Raw genomic sequence first — 22,863 nt, 5'->3', positions numbered from 1 at the left:
AGGAGGAAGAACAGGGGTTCGCTACAGCACAACATCCCTCTTCCTGATACCCCCAACCCGTTCCCCTTTCCCCCTCCTTACCTTACCCCCCATTCCCTTTTCCCACCCCTCACCCCTCACTCCTTGTGCATGTATTAATTTTTGTAAATATGTAAATACAGTTTTGTGTGAGTTTATTTCATCTGCCTGTGTTTTTCTTTCTGAATACAGATACAGGATTCATGGCTCTAGTACTACTAGTACCAGTAATCAGGAACTTCAGTATTATAGTATTAAGATGTTGATGATGGTGATAATGCTGTGTAATGATAATGCTGATATTGATTGACAATAGGAGTCAACATGTCTGTGAATCTTTCTCTCAAGTCTGTTTGAGACTCCTTTTGATTATTAGTCTTAATCCACTGAAAGAGCACTGGGTTGGCACAGTTTACTCTCACAACAACAGTCCCTTGTGACTGTGACTCAGTGACATTGTGCTGTCATGCCCTACGCATGCAAATCCATCTGTGACATTAACACAGAAGGGGAGGAAAACCACAGTGTTTGCTGACCTCTGGACTGTCACATTCTGTCCATTTACAAATGTAATAGTCATGTGAGCCATCTAGAGAGGACATCGCTCAATTCTAAGTATTAAAATTTCATACAGAAGTGGATCTCAACAAGAATCATTTTTATTCTCTTTTTGTTTTGTTTTTATGATGCAGCATGAGAAACTCTTGCTCCTTATCGCTGAGCGAAGTTACACAGTGACAAAATATGCTTTCTTAAACTCAACCAACTCATTTCAAAGTTAAAAATTAATCATCCAAATTTCTCTGCTTATCTTGACTGAACATTATTTGAGTTACAGCGTCTCATTTTAATCCTGCTTCTTCCAAAAAAGCTGTTACACTTAATAAGAACTGTACACAGCCTCACTTCTTGTGGTTTACAGGTAGAAAAATGATCAAAGAGCCAAATCTTTCTTTGAAAGTTCGTTTCACTGATGATACATATTCAAATGAACAAATTCTACCTCTGAGGGGACACATATTGCTTATTCATTTGGTTCTCCTTCAATTATTCACACCTTGTGTCTTTCACAGTGCTCGAAGCAACACAGATCTTATGATAATGAGCTACTGAGTTGACAACACTCTCGTAGCTTAAATAAAAGATCCCTGTGTTTACCATTGTGGATTTGAATTGAAATACCACAGCAGAGAAAGACTAGTTAAATAAATTTGTAAAAAGCCAAAGTCCAGTGTTTTACAATTGTGAGAATCTTATTTGTAACCCCCCCCAAAAAAAAAAAACAAAAAAAAAACACACTGATGATACTACTTGTTTAGTAAAAGTCCCTAAACAAAGAGCAGAAAAGGCTCCAAACCATTTTTTCCCAGAGCAGTCAGACCATTGCTTCAAGTTAAATATTGATGTCTCTGGTTAATGATGGCAGTGAGAGATGTGAGCTCTGCTACGAAGAGACACAGCCTGTCACATCTGATGCCACTGTGAGCAGTGATATGTAGCTCCAGCATCTGACCCTCTCTTCCTGGAGGCATTTTAGATAATTGCTTTCTCAAATGCAATCTACAGATAGTTTTTTTTCCCCCCCTGAAAGTATTCTAAGACAGCGGGTTTCCAAATTCTTTCTAATTTCTCGTGACCCAGAACTGAATTCAGAGGCTGTGTTGCAGGCTAATGTAACAGTACGCATCCAAGCGACTAAGCTTCTACCCAATGACGTGCCCCCCAGAATCATTTTGAGACCTATTTTTAACCTTGCTGCAGTGCATCCCGTTGGAAACAGAAAGTCATTTCTAGACTTTCAGCAAACAGCTAAACCATTTATTCCAGTGTCACCATGGCTACACGCAACTAAGGTCAAATGATAATCTACATTAAGTGTCCTAAGCAATCGCATGGCGATTGTAAAGCTGCAGCAAATACTCACTCAAAGTTATTTTTAATGTAGAATTAATTCAAATGACCACATACAGAATATAAAATAAGATTGATTTCAATATATTAAGAAGTTGTATAAAACCAAGCCGATGCTAAACACTAAAGTGTTTCCATGGCAGCTTGCCAGAGGTAGGAAAGTTTATCTCCGTTTCTCCTTGCTGACCCCAGGAATGTGCTTTGGTTATGAATGTGTGCAGCGGTCTTATTTACACTATCTGAGGCTTTTTCTTGTTGTCTAGAAACAAGGCTTCCTGGCTTTAAGAAATATCTCTCCCTGTATCTCTTCCTCCCCGTCTCTGGGCTGCTCTGGACTGTTGATCTATTCAGATATTAATGCATTCCTCATTACTGCCCTGGCATCCAGAAATCACCTGCTAGATCACAGGACAAATTAAACCCCAGTCTGCTGTTTTTGGAATAATAATAAGGGTGATTCAGAGCTGCTGCTGCTGCTGAACAGAGCTAGAGGTCATGGCAAGTGTTAAATTGCTGCTAGGTAACTGACTTTTTGTGCGTTGAAAAGAGCATAAACTGTGTGAACTCAGGTACGTTAGGATGACAGCTCCTGTCTTATGCAAGCATTATATTGTACTGTTTGAACAGTGTTCCAGATTCTACATGTGTTATGTTGAATGGGCTCAATGCAAAGAGGCCACTCTGTGCAAAGCAGCATGTCCTATGAGCCAAGTGTTATCAGTGATCCTCAGAATATCCTCAAGTTACACAGTATAGCTGCAGCGTGCTACTCTTTGCACATTTGCACCCTGTGGCTGCACAGTGAGTAGGGGCCTACTCTTTGCTCACAGTAAAAGCATCATTCCCACTGAGTCCCACTTACAAAGACAAAAATGCCTGCAACAAAGACACTCATCGATTCACAAATCAGGTCCATCCGTCTTCAACAAGATTCACATCTTGTCGCCAGAAAAAGCCTCAGATGCACAGAAGCACTACAAAAGCATGATTGATGATCGGCGATGGACCAATCCAATCTCACGGGATCAGCGTCAGTGACACTGACCTTGTTACTTGATTAATTTCTAGAATGTGTTCATTTACTTAACAGGGACAACACAGATAAGCATTGCTACATAGAGAAGCAATGGAAGAGAGCTCGCTGAACCAAATTTAACTTCAGGGTTAAAACAATTAAACTATTTGCTACAGCATAGGATTAAAAACAGCAGCAGAGATCAAACATGCTGTATGTCTGCATGTGTGTATATATTGCGCATGATTCTGTACAATCCTCGAGCACTTTATTAGAAACACCACACTAATAGTGGGTAGCTCCACCCTTTACTCTGGAAAACAACCTCGGTTCTTCTCTCATCGACAAAGTGTTTTCTTCCACAGAACTGCTCCTCGCTGGATGTTTTCTTTGTCTTTCACACCACCCTGTGAGAGAGTTGTCTGCCTTTCCTATTATCAGCACAAATGATAATGAAGTCCCTGTACCCAAACACTTTGGTTGAATAAAGTGCAAGTGCTTCAAGTAAGCAGTTTGTGATGTAGTCTTTTGTTTTTCTCTCATGTTCCTTTCTTGTTTCTTGAGGACCTAGTTGATTTGTAAAGTAGCGCCAGTGGAGTCTTACTAAAGAGTCTCAAAGGAAAATTTCCTTGATTTAAGATATTGATCAGCAGAGGTGACTTAGGGGAAAACAAGGTGCATTTTTAATACCGATTTCCTCCGGACAAATGAGCATAACAGCAGGAAAAATAGCGACACAAATTAAGAGGATTGTGAGCCGGAGACGGTGGCTCAGTTTTCATTATTTGTATCACAGATTTGACTGTGGTTGACTAACAATCTTTCATGTGAATCATGACGCTTGTAGTATGAAAAAACCAACAGTCTTTCCTTTCGCAGGGGAACAATTTCTTGCCTGTTTTCCCAGACCATATGTTACTAATGGTGTTTAAATGTGGCTTGGAGACAGCGCCAGCTCACAGCCACAGCTCATTATATCAGATGCCTGGGGTAGGATAAAACACTTTATACAGATCCGGGGTAGAGGTCATTGTCCTCGCCACCTTGAAGGCAGTTCATCAATTTGATAAAATAAGCCATATTTTCAGGATCCGTCAATGAACTGTGAAATGGAGCGCATATTTCTGGGAAAATGTAGATAATTTAAACAGCTCCAGGTTCAACATACTTCTGACACTAGTACGGTATATTGCATTATAGTAACTCATTAGGCCTGTATAACAAATATCGAAGCAGTTGAAAAAATAATCTCACCACAAGATCCAGCAGCTGTTTGGAACTTTTCCATCACAAGATCTTCATTAGCAGATGGAGTAAGCTCAGGTGTCATGGATCGGTAGATGTTTATATTTCCGTTTTTAGCTGCTAGCGACTGCCACGGTCTCTCACTTGTCTTACCGACTGGTCCAGACTGAAACAATTATTGAATATATATTAGATAGGTATAATTATTGGACAGTTAATTTCCATTATCTTATGTATAGACAGTCATGGTCCCCACAGGATTAATCATACTGACTTCAGTGATCCACGGACAATTTCCTCTAGTACCACCAGCAGTTTCACATTTGTGTTTTAGTGAAATTTCATTTCAACTACTGGATACTTTGCCATGCAATTTTCTTCATGTTCCCCTCAGTTTGAATCATAATACCTTTGGTGTTCCCATAGTTTTCTGTTGAGACTGTCAAAGGTCGTATTTGTTCAGTTCTTTGGTTTATTTTCCAACAACCTCAGCTGTACTTTGTGTTTAGTGCTAATTTGCAACTGTTGACATGTTGACACGCTAAATTAAGACAGCCAACATGAAAAAAATCAAACCTGCTAAATATTAGCAATGGCATGTGTTGGCATATAGCATGCTGACATAAGCATTAGCTCAAAGCACCGCTGTGTCTTTGTGCAGCCTCACAGAGCTGCTATCATGGCTGTAGACTGGTCTCGTTTCTGAGCAGAGCTCAAGTTCATTCTAGACCATGCAAAGAAAGAGTCAACAAAATAATCTCAACACTTTCCAAAGTCAAGAATGAATTGTCAGTAACTCAACAACTCAAGCAGCCAAGATTTGTGCATGAAATCAATGACTCCTTTTAACACTGCAGTCTGTGGTGGAGAACTGAGCAGTGAATGGATGACTGGTTTGATTTCCAGCAATCAGAACAGGCTTGTATCCATTTATCTGCTAAGGAAAAGTGCTGCTCTTATGATTGTGTGGGGCAGAGTCAGGCTTCCAGCTGCAGGCTACTTCTTTAACAGCCTCTAATGTTAATATCAAACCAGCTGATTTATAGGTCAGATAGCTTAATATGTGAATGGTGAAAAGATAATGTCAAAGTTCACTGATTTCTGGACCTAAATGCAGACACGCACAAAGGCAGATAGATGCAGTGAAGGTACTTTAATAAATGAACAAAAACTAACTTACAGGCAGGCAGGCAGGGAACAAAGGGTAAAACTCAGGAACATGAACAAAAAACAGAAAAACTGACAAGGGGTGAAGGGAACACAGACACTTGAATAAACAAGGGAGGTAGGGGTAATAAGAAACAGGTGAAACACATCAGGGTGGGGCAGACAATCAGAGCGAGGGGAAAAACAAAGACAGGAAGTAGAACAACCAACAGACACACAAGGTAGTAATTCCCTGGTAAAACGAAATAGTCCAAAGATTCACTCAGAGGGGCACATGCAACAAGTAAGCCTTACAATATCTAAATAAGAGGATATTGGAATCTAATTTGATGCCTCACAGTAAAACTCCTGACCTTGAAGTAAAAAAACAGCTTATAGCAGGTCATCAAGCTTCCATCTCTGTATATGAGGAGTATGTGGAAGGAATAATAAGACATTCCTGGAGCAAAACTAAGTAATTCAACTGTGAAATATCTTTATTTATGCAATAAATACGGACTGAGTCCAATAAACACAATAACATGTTCATCATCACAGGAGATCTGTACAAAACAATACACTTTGCAGCAGTGAAACCAGGTGTTTTTTTCCTCATTGGTCAAAAGGCCAGTGTCAAATACTCATAAGACCAAAAATAAGATCACAAAAAAAAAAATAAAATCAATAAATAAAAAACAAACAAACTGTCATACTATGTTATTTAACATACAAAAGCTTACTTTATAAGTCATAAGAACTGTTAATAAATGGCAAATTAGGTCAATACCCAATAGTTAAGTCATGATTTGGTGAATACTAATCATTTGACAACATTAATTCGTACTTAGTGAGAGGTTAATCATTTGTATTTGAAGACAATAATTGTGTAACACTTAAATCTCTCAATAAATACAATAATTTTACATGATATAATAGATCCTGCTGTTCTTTTATTATTAAGGATTATTTACCTTTATTGTCTAAGAATAAAATTAAAATGGATTATCTAATTACAGACAGGTGTCGAATTAAAGGAAAAACCTGAATAAATCAGTATACAAATGCTTGGTGCAATTAAGAAATTAACATCCAATCATGCTCTGTTGCATTTATAAAAATGCTGGGCAGGCTCAGCTGATTCTGATTCTATACCGAGATGGCAACAGGAAAAGATCTAAGTGAAAGAGGGTTCATTGTCGGGGGAATGGAAAGGAGGCGCATCAGTCACAGACTGCTCAACTGGCTGGTGTTTCTATCGGAACAGCGAGTGAAGTGACATCTGCATTTGGATCAAGTGGAAAGACGTCAGTAAATATGGCCAGAAATTGTAGATGCAAACTTGATGACCATGAGGTTCATGCATTAGAGCGATATGTAAGGAAAAAGCTAGCAACTCTGCCTGTTGAGAATGTGTCAATTCTCAGTCACCACTCTTGACACCTGTAGTGGGGGGATCTGGTGGCTCTGTTATGCTGTAGGGGGCGTTTGTTGCTGTCATGGTTTGGGTCCAATTATCCCCTTAAAGGGAGGGGTCACTGCAAATTAACACAAAGTTGTTTTGAATAATCATCTTTATCTTGTGATGAAACATTTCTATCCTGATGGGAGTGGTCTCTTCCAGGACAACAATGCTGCCATCCGTAGGGCGCGAGGGGTCAGTGAATGGTTTGGTGAATCATATGTTATGGCCTTCACAGTCACCAGATCTCAACTCAATTGAACATCTATGTGAGATTTTGGACCAACATTTTAGAGAGTGCTCTCCACCACTACCGCCATCAAAACAACAAATGGGGGAATATATTTTGGAAGAATGGTGTTCATCCCTACAGTAATTGAGAGACCTGTAGAATCAATGCCAAGGAGAGCATTGAAGCTGGTCTGGTGGGATGTGGTGGCCCAACACTTTCCTAAGACACTTTATGTTGCTTTTTCCTTTAATTGGTCACCATTAAAGTTTCCATTAATCACACGAAATGAAACGAGTGAAAGTCTGAGGTAAAAGTAAGAGGTAACGTCAGTCTTTGCCATGCCTCATTTACACTTACAGAGTATTTTTACTGTTCAACAAAACCTCAGTTATTTATCATAATTGAAGTGCTGATTTTCATTTTATTCAGCATGTGGTGATTGAATCTATGTTCATGAATAATTATTCACCACTTACTTACAAATAATTACTCCATTATTAAAGAGTGCCACAAACATGACATCTGATAGCCACTTAACAATATCAAATAATTAACATGCACATCATCATTTAACCATTAGATCATTATTTGCCATTTACTAACATTGGTGTACTAAAATGCTGCCCAGATTAAATATTTCACTTCTCCAGTGTCTCATCATGGCAGGAAAATATCACTATGTGTTATACAGATATATACACACTGATGGAGTCACTTTGATTATTGTGTGTAAATTGATGGGAATGATCATTTTGTTGCTCGGATAACAAAATTTCTGTATTAACAATTTAAATGGAAAAACAAAATCGAGTTAAGTATTTCAGTATTGTTTCTACAATATTATACAATTACCAGGTAATGCTAATTGGTGCACTACAATTACAGGGGCGACACTACAGGGAGTCATACATACTTAGTAGTAATCAAATAGCTAATCACTGGACCACCTATGATGTACAGGAGGTGAGAGAAAAGGAGTCTCCCTCCTGGCTTGCATGTTCCACTCCGTTCAGTTAAACTGAGACACCCTAAGAATTCATAAGCCCGTTTTCTTTCATAGCAGGTATAAAAACCTGGACCAAGTAATCCTCTGACACATTGCTTCAATCCACACCTACAAAAATACACAGTCAGTTCTGAAAAATAGTGAGCTGCAGTGAGAACATGCAGGTGTGTTAACACTGGCCTCCCTGTGTCCACTGATTCCTCTGCAGAGGATCTCTACATGTCATGGTCATCACTGTCTTCATATTCACAGGAAATACAACTCCACAACAACTATGTAGACACACACACACACACATTCGCACACATACACACACACACACACACACACACACACACACACACACACACTCGCACACACATATACAGTATCCAAAACATGTCAAAGCAAAAATATCAACTAGATAAAATGCACTTTGTCATGATCTAACAGTGAAACTCAATACTTTGGTCAAAGAAATAAAAATAATTTTGTATCTCTAAACAACATCAAATACAATTTAAGGCAAAAATCAACCATTCAACAAGTCAAACAACAAAAGGTTCAAAAACATACATTGAAAATATTTCTATTTACAATATTTCCTCATAGAAAAATATGTTTGACTTGCACATAGTTTTAAACATGGCCACAATAAGACTCAATTCAACCTCGAGTGCACAAGACAGCATCAGATTTCCTCACAAATCTATTGGCTCCAGTGCAGCTGTAATAAATGGATGCTACGGCATCCTGATGGAGTTTCAACTGGCATGGGGTTTATTGTACAATATCCTGCAAGCTACTGCAACTACCAAGCAATTAAACTGACATTGCCAAGAATGATAATTACACTGTCATTGTTATTATATAGATGAATGAGAGTTGACCCCTTTTTACAGCGGTGTCTGTCAATCTGTAAACATTTTTTTGGTCAAATAAACACTTTCCTACAAACTATTTGTGTTTAATCCTCCAGTAGTTACAGTAACCAACAGACAGCGACAGAGCTCAATCTGCAGGAGAAACAAAAACTACAAGTACAATAAAATACAAATACAACTCTTTGTTTCTTAAGCTAGTGCCGCAGCTAAATCGAAAACAACTGTGGCGTACTTTGATAGTGCAAAAGCGACCTCGGGGACCGAGTCGTGCACAGCACAGCGCTTCAGCAGCTGTGGACCTGGTCTGAGGCGGCTGTCGAAAGGCATGTTCTGCCTGACTGGTTGAGGGGGAAGGATGGTGGGTGGGTGGGTGCAGGGGGGTTGGGGGATTGGCAGCCTCAACGCGAGGGAGACATCTGACAGGAAGAGTGAAATGGGAGGTCGGCTGATTTGGGCTCCAGATCGCAGAGCTCGTGTACAGATTGAACCTAAATGTCATAGTGCTCCTGTGTCCACAAGCCCACGCAGGGATGATGTGAGTTGAGTATTTACATCAGTGCAGGAGTCAGTCAACATGACCACCTGTCAGCACAGCAGTCTGAATGGGATCAGAGTGTGGTGCAGCATCTTGTAATCTGCTTCTTCGGTGTCACCGTGTTCAAAGTCACCTCAGGCGCCACGTTTTTCATCCTCTGAGGCACATGAATGTGCACATGAATTTGTGTGTATGTTTACCATCTTAAGTACATTCTTCTGATTTTACAATTAGACACAATTTGAGCTTAACACAGACATTCCCAAAGATCATTGCCATCCCCAGCATTTTCTTCAAATTTCAGGCACAGAGACTAAGAGACATTATCCACGAGCAGGGCAGGAAAAAAGGCTGAACAGGTGTCAAAGTGTAGAGGGCCAAGCAAGGAGGTAAAGCTGAGCCGTGAGCGATACCGGCAGAGGATCCAATGTACAGGTACAGTAGGTAGAAGTGACACTGTCAAGTGAGAGAGGGAAATTAGGTGTCTCACATTCAAGGAAAAGTTCACATGTTGATTAGTGTTTGCACAATCTCTGTCATCATATTTGTTCCTACAGCTCTCACAGTTTTACAGCTCAAATCTCCATAATTGCACAGACAATATTTCCGAAACTAAAAATGAGTGGATTTCAAGCATGGGAGGACATTGCAGTTGTAGCTCATCAGTACTTACATAATCATAATCATGGGAAAATTTACATCCAGTCCTACTGGGGTGTTGCTGCTAATAATAGCACATCTTACTCAGGCTGCCACAAGAATAATGTTTCCCTTCTGTTGTTTTTCTCCTTTTTTCTTTTGGCCTCTTAGACCTAAGTTTATTTACAAAAATAATAATGCCTCTATGACTAAAAGTGTAAAGACTGTAATGTATCAGGTACACCCAAGAACATAATCTAATCAAGGTGGACGTTTATTGACTTTGCTGGAAGTCAACATTAGCAAGCAAAATCAATCTGTGTTTGCGTCACTGCTTTGTGGAGCCATAGGCTCTTAACGGCTTAACAAGCAATGCAGTAAAGTGAAGTGAGAGGTGAAAGGCTGCATTATTCAGCAAGGATTTATTAATGTCATGTTAATGTTTGCTGCTGTTAATTTGACAGCCATTGTTATTCTTAAGTGGGAAACAATAAAACAGAAACCTGAGGACACACACATTCTGACAGTCCTCTCCACTTTGATGCTCTCAACTAAAGTTTGGATACTTTTGTCTTTTGGTACAGTTTTTTTCACACCTGATACAAACCATACCTGAGTACACCTGAACTGTACTCGCAAACCACTCAACAGTTTTCTTTTTTCTTTTTTACAAAACTAAATAATGTGACTTATTGCTCTATTCTTGAATTTGAAACAGTGCGGTACAGTGCAGCCTCACGTTGCTCTGTCCCAAGAAAAACCTGCATCATTTGTGAAGGACATCTTGTCCAGATGGACGAGAAACAAGTGGTCAGACAGATTGTTATTGACACCTGAAATGTCAGTAATATTCCCTCTCTGCACAAGAAGACTGTGTGTGTGCACAACTACAGCAAGGTCATAAGTGAATCTTAAACTAAGTCTGTGAAGACTTTGATTTGCAAACTGCAATGATTTTTAGGTAATATCTTTTCTGTTCACCTTCATTTCCTCAGCCAAAAGATTGAGAACAATCGTCTGACTGCTAGTGTTTCCTGCCTTGTTTGAAGGTAACAATACCAATAAGAAAGCTGGAAAATAAAGAATGCTTCAAAAATAAGATACATGTTGTTATAATCTGCAATTATACTTTAAATCTCCCACATTTAAACAATAAGATCTCACCTTGGCTCTAGACACTAAGACCCCTTTGTTCTCTTCTTCTGTCCTCCTGCAATCCTTCCATCTCTTTTTTGACGTCAGGGAGTCGTGTCTCCACGATGTATGGAGGCCCGTCCCCATGCACCTTGTCCTCCTCCGACGCCACCACCACCTCCTCCTCCTGCTCCTCCTCCTCCTCCCCCGTGGTCCTTATCAGACTCCGGCTGGCTCTGGGCTCGCTCAGGCTTCGGGTTGGGTGTGCACGGCGGGTCGGGCTGTTGTACCGACATGGTTCTACGCAGGTGGGTGCGCTTACACAGGAAGTCAGGCTTCGCTGAGAGACCAAATGAGCCTTTCCTTAGGACCATACGAACCGAAGGGGATTTCTTGGGTCTGGCTCTGTGCCCGAACTGAAGGGTGGAGAGGTGCGCTGCGTAGCCGTCACTCAGGAACTAGACACAACACACAGAGAAAGAGTTAGAAAATCAGAAAGACTGAAGTAAGAAGATGAGAGTAAATGAGAAAACACAAGAGGAAGACCAAAAAGTTCAACCCATGAAAAGCTAGTAAAGAAAGAGATAAAAGCAACAAAAGGCAATTGAACCACCTGGCACTGATTCTGGTATTTCTTCGACGGTCTGCCAACAATATAAATCTGTGAGGGGCTGAGGCCGAGCATGTTGTAAACAGAAATGTCCTTCATGGAGCCATAAGCAGAGTTGATCTTAATGTGACACTGGTGAGAGAGAAAATAATCGGTCAGAGATGTATTTGGCATTTCAGTGCAGTATAACCCATGGCTGTGAGCTTGCAAAAGAGTGACACGGAGGAGAAAAATAGAAAGATCACTGTTGGAGGGAGAGTAAAATGTTTCATATGCTTTATAAGAAAGATTAAATGCCTGATTAATGTTAGAACACTGGTTTGTCTCAGAGGTCTACCTCCTGTATTAGGTTCCTGAGGAAGATGGTCTTTTGCCGCAGGGGATCATGAACCAGGCCTTCAGAGAAGAAGATCATCCCATGGGGAAAATTGTGCTGCGAGAGCCAAGACACCACACGCTGCTTCTGCATATCAGGGCGTCCTGTGATGTAGATGATCAGATACCCCAGGTCCTGCCAGTGCCTGCATGTGAATACATAACATCAAAGATCTTTCAAAAGCTACTCATTTCAAAGCTATTCGGTAGTGGCATTAACACGGAAGGGACATGCTTAAATGTGTAAAATGGTTGGCGTGCTCACAAGAGGACATCGCTACTTCTGAATTTTTACATCCCTCTGAACCTTTTTATTAACATGGATTTCATTTACACGCACACACACACACTCACCCACACACATTCAGAGGCTGCTGCCAGTTACCTGACGACATCAACAGCTCCGGGGCGGACCTTGGGGTCACTGCCCATGATTGACACACTGGCAGCAAAAGAACCATCGATGCTGAAGACCACACACTCCATGCCCCGTGGTAACACAGTCAGGTAGGCCTCTGCACTCGTTTGATCTCCCCTTGGGATAGAAAAAGAGAGAGATTGCATAAGAAATGAGAAACTGCATTGCAACTACATGGTTGTTAGTTCAAGGCCGCCCTTTATACTGCGCTCTGCAGCTAGAAGCTCACACACCTATACAGAGCACGGGCATAGGATCTAATTCAATAAATCTCTCCTTTTTCTATGTATTGCTTCATCTTATTACATAATGCAGCGCTCTGTAAAGGGCATGCTACATGGATGCTTACTTGACCACCATTTTAATCGGATAGACTCCCAGGCTGAGCTTCTTGCTCTTGGGTATGGTATATGTGACTCTGCCGCTGCTGTTGGTCACCTCTGTGTCAAAGTGCACCCAGCGGCCAGACTGAGGTTGTGTCATCAGCAGGATGTCCACCTGACAGGGACAAAGTGAGTCACCGCGTAGAGATTAAAGTCAGTCAAGTCACAAACCTTGTATCAGTAGCAATCAATCATGTTGCTCTTTTTCACCTTTTCTCCAGTCAGAGTGACCATGTCCAAGGGGCCGTACATGAAGCGACCAACCAGAGTTTGAGGTCCGTCCTCGGTGGCGATGATATCATTCACCCTGTGATTGGCTGTGACGTTCTACGGCAGACAACAAGACGGAGCATTAAACACTTTGTTCAGAACAATAACGTCACAGTGTTAACCCTTTGCTACTTTGTGTGGCTCTGCTCATGTGATGCTGTGAAATAAAGATCATGAGATGCTGGTGAAAGCTTTGAAAAAAGATAGTAGGCGGACTCTGAGCTGAGATTATATTTTCACACATAATGCTCCCAATGCCAAGAATGGAACTTCCATGCTCAAACGTTAGTAAACTTGACGTGGGCCGACATCAGATGTGGACATATGGCATGATTAGACAGTATGGTGTCTGCCTGAGCCACCAGCCAGCTCCACTAACATCACAACTGGGGTTTGTCCTTGAATGACTTGTTTTTACAAGCCCTGGTGACATGCAACATGACAGAAAATAGCTGAAGTTTTCTCCGGTTTGATGTGTTGCATTTCCAGATTTCAATGCCTCTAAAGAACATACTGTGCGACCTTAGAGAAAAGAGTGTTAACTCTCGATTAAGCTTTCTCGTCTTGTTCTTTTCTCCATATTTCACCATGCAGTGAGTACCTCCGAGTGAGCCAACAGAAAAACACCAATCCCTAAATCTCTTCTTGCAGAGATGGTTGCATTTTAATAGCATTTTATGAGCACTCTAATGTCTAATTCTCAGACTATGTTGTGGGTCCCCATGACAGTAATTTTCCTACTGACTTCTCTGCCATTTCTGTAATCTTTACTTTGTCCTGGAGAACTTTGCTCGGCATCCATGCTGTTTTTCAACACCTTGCAGTCAACCTGAAACATGGTTGTTGCCCTGTAGATAAAGAATAGCATTTCCTCCACTAGTGGAGCATCTGCACATAATAAATATTGCTAAGTGCTAACGTGATCGACCATGTTGTGGTTGTATTTTACAACCACACCGGCTAATGATAACTGATTTAAAGGATGTGACATCTAACAAGGAAGTTCAACATTTCCAGCTGTTATCCTGCATTAGTTTTTTCAAATGGTAATTGTTTGCCTGCGCAACATCTCACTTCCTCTCACTTACTCACTGATGGCAAGCATGCCGAAAAAGCAAACATGTATGTGCACACGCACAAACACAGAGTGCATATTACATCACAGCCGTATATGATATGAGGAGGCCTGACAAGTTCAATATCGACTTAGATTTCCCCGACACAATTCACTAAGAACTTTCTGTGTGTTCTTATGTGACAACAGGAAAGCAACATGTTCCTCAGTATCACCAGACAAAAGTGTGGAAGAGATGAGTCTGAGATTTAGACCCCTGCCTGCGAAAGAGCAGTATGTACAAAAAAACAACAGCCATACTTGTGCTCTCTCTCCAGCTGCGACAAGGACCTCTTACCAAGCAGAGGAAGATCAGAAATGGATGCCAAGCCTCTTGAATAGTATCACTCTGCAGCAGATGAGCTGGCCGTGCCCACATTGAATCAGCACAGAGCAGTTCTAAATCTCAGCACAATGAATTGCATTCAGGACACGGCAACTTGTCAGAGCTGCTTTCCTTTAAGCACTTACATCAGAGACACATCACTTGGCAGAGGTGAGGCATGAACAAGATGACACTGGAAAAAGAAAACCATCACAGACCCAAATATAGATATGTTTCCATGGTACTCTACTTACACAGTTCTTGTTCTATTGCCTCATGAAAATCAAGCAGTCACTAAATTCTTAAGTCTTTAGAAAATAGCAGATAAAAGGAGCATTTGGTGGATAACAATGTGACCCTGATTGTTCCACTCTGCACGGCTCAGAATCATCAGGTAAGTGTGTGTCTGCCTAATTCAGTGATTCAAGGTGAAAGTGTATGAGTATTTTAACAAAGTCAGCTACCAAACAGATCACATGGCCAAAGCATTGCAACCTCAGGAGTTATTGATAACATTATTTTTAGTTTGAATGAATGCAAGGCCATTGCAGCACAAAAGACTATTTATGCTGGTGTGTGTGTGTGTGTGTGTGTGGGTGTATTTCTAAGAATGAGGGCATCTTAGAGACAATATTCCAGGTTGTGTAATATCTTGCATCCAAGCCAAAGTTTTTTTTTTTTGAGCTTCTAAAAATGAATTGAGTGGTCATAAATTCATATTTCTGTTAGCGATTTTGCAACCCGAGCACACTGGGACAAAACTATATTTATAAAAAAAAAAAAAAACACTGACTAATTTATTACCCTTAGTTTGACATGTGTCCTCCTTCTGAGCCATTTTTCGCGTGGGCTGGAGGGAGAGAATGGAGCCGAGTCCAAATGGTCCGCTTCCTGGGTCTTCACACAGTCACATCGCATGAGCTGCCAATAAACACAGATGTATATGGGAGCAGGCATATGCACAAACAAGCCTTTCAAATCACAAACCATAATAACAATGAACACCACCATTACAATAGTACAGCCAAAAAGGAGAATTCAACGTGGACTCTTCAACATTAGATCATCTGAAGCTGTATTAACAAACAATCTAATATCAGATCATCATATTGACTTAATTTTTACCTGAGTTTCTATCAAGTTTAGTCCTTAGTACAGAAAAAAGTATAGTAGGTGATTTTAATATTCATCTCGATGTCAATAATGATAGACTTCGCACTGCTGTTTTTTCTTATTATTAGACTAAATTGCCTTGTTAACACACCCTGGACCTTGCTCTGTCATATGGCATCGGAATTGAACATTTAATGGTCTTTCCACAGAATCCTCAGATATCAGACTACTATCTAATTACGTTTACTGCATTACACGCCATTAAGCAAAAATGTCTTCACTAGATGTCTATCTGATAGTGCTGTATCTTAACTGATGGAAGTGATTCCATCAGCACTAAATTCAATGCCATTTCAATATAACAGAGGTCTTCTATGCTAACTTTAGTCCCTCCCAAATTGACCATCTTGTTGATAGTCCTGCAGAGTCAGTGTGAATGACTTTTGACTCTTTTGCTCCTCTAAAAATGAAGATAATAAGACAAAGGAGTTTCCACCAAACTGGAAGAATCTCGCTTAGTCTGGTAAGATAGTCTTATAACATACAGGAAGGCCTTTCTCTCTAAGATCCTCAGGACATTAGTTGGCAATCACATCCTATTACAAAGACTGGAACATTCGATTAGCATTAAAGGAACCGCACTAAGCTGGTTTAAGTCGTATTTACCAGATAGTTTCAGCATGTACACATTAACAATAAATCCTCAATGCACACAAAGGTTAGACACAGAGTTCCACAAGGTTCTATGCTTGGACCACTTCCTTATATATGTTTCCTTTAGGCACTATTATGAAGAAACCCTCCATTAACGTTCATTGCTATACATATTATACACAAATATATTTATCAATGAAGCCTGATGAAACCAATCTGTTGGCTAAACTTCAAGCCTGCTTTAAGGACAAAGACTTAGATCTCCTGCAATTTTCTGCTATTAAAGTCAGACAAAGCTCCAAACGCCTCAGAAGCAATAATGCTATGGTTACCCTGGATGGCATTGCTCTGGCCTCCAGCTTTAATCTTTGGTCAGGGTATGTCCCTTAAACTCCCACATAAAGCAAATTGCAAAAGGAGTGCCCTTTTTCACCTACATAAAATGGCAAAAGTCAGGCACATCCTGTCTGTACAAGACACAGAAAAACTGGTCAATGCTTTTGTGACTTCTAGGCTGGATAATTACAATTCCTTATTATCAGGCTACCCAGACAACTCTCTAAAGGCTCTCCAGTTGATGCAAATTGCTGAAGTGTGAGTTCTGACAAGAACTAGGATAAGAGATCATATCTCTTCCATGTTAGCTTCTTTGCACTGGCTCTCTGTAAAATCCAGAATAGAATTTAAAATCCTCCTCAAAGCCCGTTATGGTCAGGCACCATCATATAGCTAGAGTCTCCAAAAGTAATATGGGAGCCAGAGCATTCAGCTGTCAGGCTCCTCTCCTGTGGAACCATCTTCCAGTTTGGGTGCTGGCGGCAGAAACCCTCTCTAAGTTTAAGAGTAGCCTTAAAACTTTTGTTTTTGAGAAATCCTAGAGTTAGGGCTGGCTCAGGCTTGCCTTGATCCATCCCCTAGTTTTGCTGCTATAGTCCTGCCAGGGGATGTCCCATGATGCACTGAGCTCTTGTCTTGTCCTCTATACCTCTCCCTCTGTATATATTGATTTCCCCTTGGTACATGTTACTAACTCGGCTGCTTCTCTCTCCCAGAGGTTTGTGCTTTCTCGTCCTCCTGTCTCTTTCTGCAAGTATTTATGCGTCCTGATTGAAAGGCAGATGAGGGGCAGCCCCATGAGCCTGCTCAACACCCGCTGCTAGAATTGTTATTTATTTGAATTATTAATTATTATTATTATGTGTTATGATCTGGCACTATAAATAAGTAAAAACTGACTTGACTAGTCTCACATAAACACTTCCTGCACATTGAGATGGCGAAGAACACACAATAATCACTTGGAAGATTTACCACCTGAAGCCTTGAAATTAAATCTGCAGTTATGTTTAGGGATCATAAGACACAAATCTAATGGAAAGCCATTGTTACAAGAGAAACGCTGACACAGACTAAGGGCTAAGGAGTGATTTGGAATACTCGAAAGAAAGTGACTGCTCCCTACTTGAAAGAGGCCATGCATATAATTCCTGAGTCAGTCACTGGGTGGCTTGGACGTCTAGACACTTCATGTTTTTAAACAGTGGAAGACATTCTCTCAATAGACACACTGAAAAAAGCTTGGTTTTAGAAATTACTTTCTGCACAGCCCTTAAATTCCATGACAGTCCTTTAATACAACTAAGCATCGAGTGGAGCTGAAAACCACTGAACCAAAATAATGATCTTCATGTTTATTAGCTTCCTGATGGTGTTGATAGCACTTCTTATTTCCTACATGCTCTCCTTATTCCCCTCACGTTTTCTCCCAAAGAAGACATGCTGCAGCAGACAGTGGCGGGATGAAGAAATCTTTCTTTTTTTCTCCTCTGGGAGCTCTGCTTTCTAATGATCAAGTTCAAAGACTGCCTGTGTTTACAGTGACTTTTAATAGGACCTGACATGGTGCACGTTTTCTTTTTGCTCTTTGTTGGTGTCTGAGGATTCGGTGACATCCTAGTCATTATCACAGACGAACAAATACAAGCTACACGTGAATGCAATCACTGTTAAAAATGGGATATATTCATGGGCAGCCCAGTGGGTAAATGGTTTAATTCTAGAAATATGTGCACTGGTGGCACCATAAGACCTCTGATCAAAGGTTGGGTCCTTATGACTTAAGAAAGTTGATGAAAGAAATATGGAAATGACTGGAGACTTAATTTAATCTGAGAACATATTTGCAGACCATTCAAATCCAAACCAACCCTAAGAAGAGTTTACACAATTAATTTTTGTAGATTACAGTCATGCACTTTTACATTTATTCATAAACCAGCTCATATTAGAGAATTCTGGTCAGATTTGTTCAGATTTCAAAATCAACTGGAGTCATCCAGGGATCACATCAGCCGTAATGCCCATCAACATGTTGACGTATCAACCCAGAGGTACTGAGTAGTCATTACTACATTATTACTGCATTGTTAAATGAGTAATCAGTCCTCACACTCATCTTCAAATCAGCCTTCATTATGATCTTAACTACACAACCGTAAATTGTTTTGTCTGTATCTTGCACTGTTGTCGCGCTGACAAAATCCTTCTACAGACAGACAGACAGACAGACAGACAGACAGACAGACAAACAGACAGACAGACAGACAGACAGACAGACAGACAGACAGACAGACAGACAGACAGACAGACAGACAGAAAGACAGACAGACAGACATATTAACACCTGCCAAAATACTCAGAACTGCCTCTGTGGTACTTCCCAATACACACACACACACACACACACTCAGAAGGTGAAAACAATAAAAGCCTAACACTGTTGCAGCTGGTACACGTTTGATAAAATGGCCTCCACTTGTCTGAGACTCAACTGTGAGGTGTGAGATGAATCCCAACCATTTCCACACAAGATAAAGTGTGCTGACCTTCTCTTCGCTTTGCAGAACATCACAAAATCTTGAATCACTCATCAAGGCTAAATCAAGGTAAGAAATGGGCCTTTACATCATGTATTGTGCTTTCAGCTATAAATCCACGCGTCATGACTCACCAAGGATGTTACCATGAAATTACTTCACATGATATTCATTGTTAAAATGCGTCAGTAGATATCTGTGTACATTGTTTAATTCTTAACTGACTCTGTCCACTGCTACAAGTGTTGATGGCATTACTGGCTCGCTGCCAGACCTTTTGTAAAAACATATTCAGTGAGTCATGTGTGCAGAAGGAGCCCTTGGAGAACTAAGCAGCATCTTTCTCCTGCGCTGTGTTGTTTGGGAACCAAGAAGACACCATTAAATAAAAAAATTAAAACAGCTGCTCCACAGGTCGCAGCATTGGGTTCAAAGAAATGGCAAAATAGAAAAGTCACTGAGGATCTAAAACATGTTGAACATATACTGTGTATAATTACAAAACATATTACTAAAAATATTCCTGCATGTCAAGACCAGTTGATTTAAAATATTCACAATAGGACTGTTGATTCTGGCCACTTCCTTGCTGGAAATGCTATAAGTTTCAAAAAATTGGCAGATTTATATTAACACAACAGAAACGGTTGGTGTTTCCAACTGAACACCTCTGTCCAGTGCCTTCACTTCCCACATCCTTCAAGTTTCTCACTGATGGTTTTGTTGTGCTTTACAGTATTACACAGTTCAAAGCAGTTGAAACGGAGCTAAATGGATGATGCAGTGACGTGAAGTGGCTTCCTGCTACTTTCATTTGGTTATAATGACATGTAACGCACTCACAAAAAAACAAACCTGGAGGCTGTGGGCTTGGAGCAGACCACAACTGATACATCAAGGAAGACAGAGTACACATTCAAACTTATAGCCTGAAAAGGAGACTAGGGTTGTTCTGTCTTTTGTTACTTTGTTTTAATCTATTTTCAGAGCAACATGCCCAGAAAACCTCCCCACTTTTGATTTGAGTCAGCAGTTTCTTTCCCCACAAATAGGTTTATCTTGCTGTGAAATGTCATTATGAAATGGCCTTTAGATGATGATGGACTACACTTGCTTGAAGTAAAGTATTCTTATAATTCACACAAAACAACTCAAAACTTCATATACAGTGTGTACTATGCTAAAAAAAACATTTAAAATGTAAATGTGTAGTATTTGTGTGCTGAGTATTTAGACAGTACTTCTCCCTGAGTGTGAAACCTGCAGAGGAAGAACAGCAAGGCTGTCAATAAGGCTCTCCTACCTGTCGGAGAACAAAAGCTGCTACGTCCGTGGACTCCCAGTAGGAGGCGTGAAAAAGATGAGGCAGGGCCACTGTTGGGAAGGCGGTCAGCACATCAGGGCAATACAGAGCAAAGTCCAGTCTTTTGGAGCCCCACCAGCTACTGGAAACTGAGACACACACACACACACAAAAAATTTCAGTTTTGAAGTACTTCAGTCCTCAGTCGTCCAGTTCATGGTATTTCTAAGAGCTTCTAAGAGCTGTACCAAGGCAACTGGACTTGCTTGAGGTTCTTAAGACCCTTCATATCTCATCCAAGAGGCTTCTTAGAACTGAAGAAGCAGGACAAATTATAACTTGTCCTGCAGCAAAGCTAACAGAGGAGCTTCTGAAGTCCACAAAGAATGATCTTATGTGCAGACGTTTAAAAAAAAAACAAAACATCTTTCTGGACTTTGGGGCTTTTCATTATTCATAATGAATGCTTTCACTTTCGATACTTACTAAGGACATTTTACCAGTAATACTCACATTCTGCTTTATTTGCATCAGAGTACTTTGAACACTGTGGTATTGCTGCATTTACAGTAAAGGATCTAAATAGTTCTTCTACCACTGAATGAGAAAATTAGAAGTCAACTTAAGAGCTGTGAAACCTTATGAACCTGAATTCATCTACAGGAGATAATTTAATAAATGAGACAAGAGTCTTTCCTTTACTCTCCTTCCCTCCCACTCACTGTTAGTGATGGTGTTTCCCAGCTGGCCCATGGAGCACATTGATGTTTCACTTTCCACACTGGTCATGCTGGCTCTGCGACCTCCCTCTTCTCCTCCTCCTCCTCCTCCTCCTTCAGTCTTTGTCTCAGAGGACTCCTGTGAAGCTGGACCTCCATGGGTTTGCTCACCTTCCAAAAATACATTTGGATGGCCTTGGATACTTTCCTCTAGAGAGGCAGGAGGGAAAGAAAAAAAGACAAGGACAAACAGGGAGGGAAGAAGGAGGGAGATGCTTTGATCACACAACAACTGACTGGCCTCAATCTTTAAAATCAATGTTGTTATTTTGCCTAATAAGACAGCTTCTTGCCGTGTTTCGACCTGCTTCTTGTTTCAAGGAGGAAAACCAAAGACGAGCACTAAGTAGGCGTACAATGTCAGATACTGCTTTTTTGTAGGGGTTGAATCCAATTGTATTGGCTTTGGAAGTCCCAAACAGCGTCTTGCTCTGGGCTCCTGCTGACAAGCAGAATGATTTATCAGGTTTGGTTCTTCTCTCCCACTGGCACGTCTCTGCGCGGCTCTTTCTTATTTGTTCGGTGATAATACTGTATAATAAGAAAATTTGAATTTTCCCCGGAGACCTGGTTTTACCAGACATCGTGGATCTACTTGCTATTCCCTAAGACGCAGAGCATAGAAGAAACACTTTTCATCAATAATTTAATCATTAGGGAAGCAAGTGTCTACCAGCTCAGCTCAGTAGCACATTTATGTTAAATTCTACAACATCCTGGAGACAAAGGGAGACTCAAATTGAATGAAATTCAACTTCTACCTAACAGTATCGCCTAATATAGCTGAGGAACAGGAAGCTGAACAACACAGCTACAAGGGCTGCCTCTCACCTCACCTCTACACCACCGCTGCGCTGCACAGTGCGCAACAGATGAAATGTTGATGATCTGTAAAGCTACCCATGTTGTGTCAAACAACTGAATGGGATGCGATACATATATATGTGTATGTATGTCACATAAAAAGCCAAGAGTCAAAGTGTAGATGACCCCACTTGGGTATCATGTCATCTACTCGCTCCCGTTTACTGTAATACATTTCAATCCCCTGTGATGTCTTTTGATGTGATGGAGTGGACATAAGGTGAATACTGAGAGCTTTGAACGGGGAGCAGCATGGTTTAGGGGAGCTGACATGAAATGAGAGAAAGTGTGCCTGCTTGCCTGCAAATGTTGGCCAGACCGCATCTTTTATGGGAGCTGCATATCTGGAAAGAACACATTCTGCTAACAGCTTCCTCTGACACAATTTTCTGTGTTTACATGACTTCCACTCACATTAATCACAAACGGCGTGGGTGCACGTATCAAACTTATCACCTAAAATGGACAGATTGGCTCATGAAGTGGCGCCAGTTATTGGCAGGTTAACCCCTTCTCTGCTGACTGGTTGGTGTGGTTCTAAATAAGGCGTCAGACACAGACACATGTTGCATGTGT

At 40.7% G+C, this 22,863-nt stretch overlaps 1 protein-coding gene across 1 annotated transcript in view; it reads right to left on the bottom strand.

Moving 5' to 3' along the window:
- Positions 1-5,807: 5,807 nt before the first annotated feature.
- pitpnm3 (PITPNM family member 3) overlaps positions 5,808-22,863 on the bottom strand; it is an 87,258-nt gene continuing 70,202 nt past the window's right edge. Inside the window, exons 11-20 of the mRNA XM_023404594.2 lie at positions 21,367-21,573; positions 20,645-20,793; positions 15,503-15,619; positions 13,200-13,316; positions 12,956-13,104; positions 12,574-12,723; positions 12,151-12,334; positions 11,817-11,945; positions 11,234-11,661; positions 5,808-9,886 (exon numbers count right to left, since the gene is read on the bottom strand). Coding sequence (XP_023260362.1) covers positions 11,308-11,661; positions 11,817-11,945; positions 12,151-12,334; positions 12,574-12,723; positions 12,956-13,104; positions 13,200-13,316; positions 15,503-15,619; positions 20,645-20,793; positions 21,367-21,573 — 1,556 coding nt within the window. The 3' untranslated portion in view covers positions 5,808-9,886; positions 11,234-11,307. The remainder of the gene's footprint in view (positions 9,887-11,233; positions 11,662-11,816; positions 11,946-12,150; positions 12,335-12,573; positions 12,724-12,955; positions 13,105-13,199; positions 13,317-15,502; positions 15,620-20,644; positions 20,794-21,366; positions 21,574-22,863) is intronic.

Source organism: Seriola lalandi, unplaced genomic scaffold, assembly GCF_002814215.2.
Source record: "Seriola lalandi dorsalis isolate HSWRI2012SDOR001 ecotype SW California unplaced genomic scaffold, Sedor1 jcf7180002054249, whole genome shotgun sequence".
NCBI classification, from domain to species: domain Eukaryota; kingdom Metazoa; phylum Chordata; class Actinopteri; order Carangiformes; family Carangidae; genus Seriola; species Seriola lalandi.
This window is presented reverse-complemented; position numbering and strand designations above follow the sequence as displayed.